Source organism: Carassius carassius, chromosome 22, assembly GCF_963082965.1.
Source record: "Carassius carassius chromosome 22, fCarCar2.1, whole genome shotgun sequence".
Classification (NCBI taxonomy): Eukaryota; Metazoa; Chordata; class Actinopteri; order Cypriniformes; family Cyprinidae; genus Carassius; species Carassius carassius.
The window spans coordinates 14,388,800-14,396,065 of NC_081776.1; the positions used below are offsets into that span (position 1 = coordinate 14,388,800).

The 7,266-nt window shown below is 37.3% G+C and overlaps 1 protein-coding gene across 1 annotated transcript; it reads left to right on the forward strand.

Moving 5' to 3' along the window:
- The first annotated feature begins 1,255 nt into the window (after positions 1-1,255).
- LOC132098397 (myogenic factor 6) lies at positions 1,256-3,232 on the forward strand. The gene is made up of 3 exons (XM_059504520.1): positions 1,256-1,790; positions 1,952-2,045; positions 2,577-3,232. Exons 1-3 carry the CDS (start codon positions 1,281-1,283, stop codon positions 2,690-2,692), a joined length of 720 nt encoding a protein of 239 aa, XP_059360503.1. The 5' UTR covers positions 1,256-1,280; the 3' UTR covers positions 2,693-3,232.
- The last annotated feature ends 4,034 nt before the right edge of the window (positions 3,233-7,266 follow it).

The window sequence follows — 7,266 nt, forward strand, 5'->3', positions numbered from 1 at the left end:
AAACCAATCTTATGGGTTTGATTCCTACGAAATGCATGACCTGAAGGAATATATATATATATATATATATATATATATATATATATATATATATATATATATATATATTGTTAAGGTTGAAGAGGTTGTCTGTTAAGGTTGTCTGTTTGTTAAGTTGCTTTTAAAAATTTACAGAATACACTATATATTTTAGATATTATATGCAATAAATGCACTTTAATATATAGTATACACACATAAGATATATGTGGAAAGCACTTTATAATATAATAACTTGTAAATATGACACTATGTAGGGGAGGCTAGTTCTTGCACTTTTTAAACTGAATGTTTCTCAAGATGGATTTATTTCAAAAGTCAATAGCCAAATACTTTTTTATGTGCTTCACAAAAAACTAAAACAACAACAAAAAAAACGACAACAACAACAACAAAAACATATTTACTGTCTTGGGGCATGATGTCACATAATGTTGGTAACCAAACAGTTGATGGTAGCCATTGACTTCCACAGTATGAAAAAAACCTTGTATACTTTATAAGTCAATGGTTACCAGCATCTGTTTGGTTCTGTCTGTGCTCAACAGAGCAAAAAGAAACTCATACAGGTTTGGAACAACTAGGGTGTGTGTAAATGATAACAGAATGTATGTACAGTAATATACAAATAATGTGTAAATGTGCAGTGCTTTAAAATACACTGTGAAAATTTGTAACCTGCTATTGTTACCTTAAAGAGTTATTTTGACCTGATTTAATCTGATTCAGTTTTACAATTTTTAGCAAAGCACCTTAGTTTGGATGATATAAATTACCAACCAACCAACTAACCATCAACCAATCAATAAATCAATCAATACAAATGTAACCTATGCTTTTCCCCTAGTAAAATGTCATAGGACATAGAAAACCACTTAAAAGTGTCACTGGACGTTTGACTCAAATCTTTTGTATTTGCAGAAATATATAGAGCGTTGTCCATATGACAACTAGCACCGGTGTCCCCTATCCATGTCTAGAAGTACCTGTATGTATAAACGACTTGTATTATAATAAGTAACATGATGTAGCCTACATTGTGGAATATCTCTTTTATGTAAAGGGTCTCCTTTATTTTTCACTGGACTCCCGTGGTCCTGAAGGCCTATTGAAATGAGTCTGAAGGCCTGCAACAGCTAAGCGCTGGATAGAATTTCACAGTCTATATTTAAGTGCCCTGACTTGTGTCACAGGGCTATTTAAATGCCAACAGTCCTACTGTCAAAACAGCCTACATCAACATGATGGACCTGTTTGAGACCAACACTTATTTTTTCAACGATTTACGTTATCTCGAGGCGGATCATGGGACCTTGGATATGCCTGGAGTGTCCCCACTCTATGAGGGGAACGACAGCCCTCTGTCCGCGGGACAGGATCCGGTCCCGTCTGAGACAGGGTGCGAGAGCAGCGGGGAGGAACACGTCCTCGCGCCGCCAGGGCTCCAGCCTCACTGCGAAGGGCAGTGTCTTATGTGGGCATGTAAGATCTGTAAAAGAAAATCCGCGCCGACCGACCGGCGAAAGGCCGCCACTCTGAGAGAAAGAAGGCGGCTTAAAAAGATCAACGAAGCGTTTGACGCTTTAAAGAAAAAGACGGTGCCCAATCCGAACCAGAGGCTGCCCAAAGTGGAGATTTTACGCAGCGCGATAAACTACATCGAGAAACTGCAGGACCTGTTGCATACGCTAGATGAGCAAGAACAGAACTCTGAAAGTGACCCTTACACGTACAACGTGAAAGAAAACCATGTAAGAACGTAACCGAGCCAAAAACAACCGATCCATGCGCTCTGACAGCAGCTGGGTCCACGTGGTGACACGTCTTACTGCAACTTATGAATACTGATTTGATGTGCTAATAATTCAATTAAGAGCCGTATTAATGCTTTCCATCATGATTGCCTGTTCAGGTGGCTCCCAATCAGTATCACTGGAAAAAGACCTGCCAGAGCTGGCAGGGGATTCCAGATCATTCCAACTCCCAGATGGCCGGTCATCGAGAAGGTTGGTACAGAGAAACAAAGAGACGCATTAAGTCTTTTAATCATTAAGGTCAATAGTTGCTTCTGTTCATTTATCATGCGTTGGAGATGTGCGTAATTCAGTTGCCGCTGCGCGTAGTTGCCTGTGTGCTTTTACTTAAGCGTAATTTAGCATGTGCCTTACAGAGCCAAAACGCAGCTACTAGAAACTACAGAAACTGCAGTGTCTATGATTTCCAGAAACTGTGATTTCTCATTTCCAGTGTTGGTGTAGTGCGTTTGACTGAAATTATAGGGCAGAAGTGTCTGTGCATAGTTTTGTTGGTGTATTTCTTTTTGCATACTTGACTTTTCGTAAGTGTCTGTGCGTAATTCTCTGTGCGACATTTGTCGTACACAATTCACTGTGATTTGTGTGTCCAGTAAATCTCGCTGCGTACATTTTGTTGCGTAGCCTAAATCTCTGTGCACAACTGCCTGTAATTCCCCGCGCGTTTCTTGATGCAAACTGATCCATGCGAACTCGTCTGTGCGTGATGTGCATGTGTTCCAGAAGCCGCAGTGGAGTCGTCGTCGTCCAGCAGCCTTCGTCACCTCTCCTCGATTGTTGACAGCATTTCCACTGAAGAGACGAAAGCTCGCTGTCCCGAGCAGATCTCAGAAAAGTGAAGCTCGAGCATCCACCTCATATTTCCTATATATATTTATTTCCATGAGCTAGTGTGAATGTTCTGAATGTAATAGGCAACACTTTGCAATAACGTTTGTAAAGAAGTCATTTACAATTATGCTTAGTGCACAACAGACCATGTTCAATTTTAACAAATTAATAAATATGGAAATATATTTTCTTAACAATTTCTATATTTATAGCATTTACTGGCATAACTATGTGATCTGTTAAGCATTCTATAATTCATTTAATTCATTGCAAATACTATTAAGAAGTGTTCCAATGTAATACTTCGATTTTTTTTTTCTTGTTTCATAAATGACCATTCAGTGTAGTTGTTGCAGGTAATTCCAGCTTAATTCCAGGGTCATTAATTTCAGCAAAATGATTCCTGTCAAATTATGAAGTCTTCCTAAAATGTACATATTTTATAATCTATTGCTGTTACTTAAATTATTTTATAAATTGACAAGAAAAAAATAGAGCACTTAATCATACCAGATATATTTTCAACATTAAACATGAATAATATCAAAGATGTACTGTGTGTTTTTATTTGATATTTATTCCACTCATTTTAACATTTTGATTGTCATTTATTTGCTTTATAATTTGTATTATTTTAAGATTTTTCTAGTGATTTTTTTTTTTCAGGTATTGATATGCCTGCATCTACCATTCCACCACCAGCCTTGACCAGTCAAGCCAGCAGCTCTCTCAGATTTATGAGTATTAACAGAGTGTAAAGTATGAGTGGCCCTGAAATAGACCTGGCCTTGCCTGTTAGTCCCAGCTGGCAGGGCAGGACTCAGGATTGGCTGCAGTGAAACCTGCCGTATCTGTCTCCTGATCACAAGTAGACGGATGGTCAGGGGGAAATATTGCAAAGCTTTTAGCAAGATGGCAGCTATCATAATGTTACAGCCTGTGAGGGTTTTCCCCTTGAATGAAGCATTGGGTTGCATCGCATTTAGTGCTCAGGGTTAATTTGCGAGTGTGAATGCATGTGAGCTTGGTAATTATCCATCGGTAGAGCTGATCTGTTGGTGTTCCCAGGCTCCTCTGCAGCATTTCCATCTTGCACAGCATGCTGTCTGTCAGTACCGACTCTCTGATCTTTCCATTTAACACACTACCACCTTTGACCTCATCACAGACACAAGTTAACTTATGTACTTAAACTCTCAAATGACTCGGAATGACCAGTGACCTGCACAACACACATATGGGAAACAATGCTGTAAGGGGGAAATTCATATTTAGTTAAAAATTAAATAAATATCATATAGAATTATTTTTAATAAAATGGGATTATAAATGTAAACTGTAATAACATACTGTATGTATTCTATATACTTCTTTTTTTCACAATGTCTTTTATTTTGCTTTAATACGATGTTGATTAAAAGCTCACCATAAAAACTAGAGTTTATTGGCCTGAAGTGTGATTGTTTGTTTATTATGTAATGTGATTGGTGGATGCTATACCATTTACTTTCCTATTGGTTAACTGTATATTTGAATTTGAGTCTTTTTGCACTAGCAATCATTTAGCCCTGATGAAAAAATGTAAGATTTCTAAATGTTTTTGAAAGAAGAAGAATGGCGACTACACACTTGGAGTAATTGTCTGATAAGTTATATGGTATTAAGAGCAGGGCACTTCAAAGAGATTCATAGATCTTCTCTTAGTGAGCCAGACTGGAACCAGATATCTCTGTCTGCAGTGTTGTTTTAATAGGATCTCAGATGTAGAGATGGTGCGATTTTATTGTTTTTTTTTTTTTGTCATGATGCCTGCCTTTAGCAGATTTATTGCTTGATTTGCATGTGAATATACTCTAAAGTACATAACTACAAATGTGTCATTAGTTTCCATTAAAGGGAGGCACAATAGCCACTTTTCCAGTGTCGGGCCAGTGCGAACCAGGGCTTAAAACGGGCCGGGTGGGGCTAATAACCTCGGGCCAGTAGCAATGAATGTGATTATAGCATCATGCCATCTGGGAATTATCCCATAGCAACATTTTATTGCTTAGACGCCTCTAGAGACGTAATGGAGTCTTTGTTTAAGCATCAATTTCCTTAAGAAAAATAGAATAAGATATAAATTATACAATGTTTTTTATACAATAGAGTTTAGCTCAGATAGTGGTCATCATACTGAAATCTATCGATCTATCTATTTATCTATATCTATCTACGTTTTCATCCTACAAAGCAAAATCTTCATGATTTTTTTTAAATATCCAGGTTTGGTTTAAGCGATGAAATCTGGAGTAAAACACAGGGAAATCTAAAGCTAAACTATTTGATTAAAGATGAAGTAAAATAAAAAAAATAAAAAAAATAAATATATATATATATAAGATTTACGGACATTCCTTTGAATGTCCAGTCATGGAGCCATTCTAATTTCCCACATCACTGGAGCTGAGGAAACACTTCTAGCTGCCAGACAAATGCTGTTGCCAATCACACCATCTGACCATGTGATCAAATATGATACTGTTATTGCTGGTGGAAAAAGTGCAGCCAATGGTTGCTGATCTTGGCAGGCAAAAGAAGGATGGAGTGAAAAAACTAGAGGGTGGATGAAAAGCTTGTCTTCTCATTGTTTTCTTTAGATACTTTTTTTTTACAGATTTCATATAGGCTACTCATATCGATGGAAAAACTAGAAAAATGTGCGAGAACTTAATAGAGAATAAAACTGTTAATAAAACATTAGCACTCACACTCTGCCCTACTCTTAACACAGTCCCTGACCCTTGCCAGGAGCCCTCAGAAAAGTTCCCTGAGACATCGCAATGTTTCCAAATCTTGGAGCAGGTTGGACTCAGTTATAGACTGCTGTCAGGTTTTCTCGTTGTCCATGTTGTTAATTGTCTTTGATCTGAACGACAGCTAAGCAGGATTATCCCTGGTCAATGTCTTCTTCAGCTGTGCGCAATACAAACTACACCGGCTCATGTTTTCTTAGGTGCGCGTGGTTCCCAGACACTGGAGAGGCCAAACGTTTTAGCATGTTGCGAGAAATATCCACATTGTGTCTTTATTAGCTGTCAACACTGACGGCTCGAGTAATGACCTCTATACAGCAAAAGACGGTGATTTTAAGACACTTGATCAGTGTTAGGGTTATAAACAATGTGTTTTTTTATTATTATTATTATTGCGTAACTGCGTTTACTCACCATTGGAATTGCTATATTCACGTAATTGAGTGATTAAATTGAAAATGTTATCCAACAGGTTGCTATGAAAATAAAGATGCTCAGATTTCAAGTATCCTCAAAAATACAGTATATAGCTACTGAATTGCGAAGTAATACAGTTTTGTAGTTGGCGTATGATCATGGAAACGATCCTGGCCTTGATCAACCTCTAAAAGAATTGGTATAAACTCTAGTGGTGTGGAAATTTGATTGTGTGTGGTGGTAGTTTAATTTTTTTCCGTTTTTGAAGAAAAAGCTGCAGTTAGAAGTCATTTATTTGCAGTTATTGTTAATTTCACACACACACACACACACACACACACACACACACACACACACACACAGACATGTTTTTGTGAAAAGTGGGGACATCCCAAAAGTGAATGGTTTTTATACTGTACAAACTGTATATTCTATAGCCCTACACCAACCCTACAACTAACCCTAACCCTCACAGGAAACTTTGATCATTTTTACTTTCTCAAAAAAACTCATTCTGTATGGTTTATAAGCGTTTTGAAAAATGGGGACATGGGTTATGTCCTAATAAGCCACCCTCTACTTGTAATACTTGTGTCATACCCATGTCATTATACAGAGTTGTGTCCTGATATGTCACAAAAACACACACAGACACACACACACACACACATACATTTAAATACCAAAAGAATTGATGATAATTATGTGATTATTGTTTCAGTGTTTGTTACAATTTCTTTTAACTGCTTTTTACAGGTTCTTTCTTTTCACAAAGTGGCACAGTAGCAAAGATAAGTTGCTAACGAGCTACTTAAAAAATTAATGAGCTTTAGCTTAACTAACACGGACATGCTGTTTCTGACACCTTCATCCAGTCCGGATCTTGAGATGTGTATCTGCGTGAGTGTGTGCCTCTGAAATGCTACACCAGCCCTTACAGCTGGGCCGCATCTGCAACGCTGCTCTTTCCTCAAGCGTAAAATTAGCCAGCAAACTCTTAAACATGGAGTCATTCTTGACCGCTTTGTTTTGAGATAATAGAAGTTACATTTATTTGTTTGGTTAAAAGTTTTACTAAAATGAAACTCATCTCTCCAACTTTCAGGGAGCCCATGCAGATATATATCTGTGGATCTTAACTTAATGCAATCAATTGTTAATACTTTTAAAGAGTTTTAATAATCAATACAAATTCATGGACAAGTTAGGAGACAAAATGTAAATGGCTACAGATTAAAAAAAGATTAAAGTATAAAAACCCTGAAGTAAAGTAAGGTCTAAAGTAGACAATGAAAGCAAGAGTTTCTTCACATGAATGTTTATTGGTGATAATTCTCTCTTGTAATGACCGTTACACTGTTGAACTGAGT

What these genes read in the sequence shown, in the direction of transcription:
- LOC132098397 (XM_059504520.1), top strand. Translation starts at nt 1,281, where the DNA reads ATGATGGACCTGTTTGAGACCAACACTTATTTTTTCAACGATTTACGT. An exon ending in ACAACGTGAAAGAAAACCAT is followed by an intron (nt 1,791 to 1,951) that starts GTAAGAACGTAA and finishes TTGCCTGTTCAG; the next exon opens with GTGGCTCCCAATCAGTATCA. An exon ending in GATGGCCGGTCATCGAGAAG is followed by an intron (nt 2,046 to 2,576) that starts GTTGGTACAGAG and finishes CATGTGTTCCAG; the next exon opens with AAGCCGCAGTGGAGTCGTCG.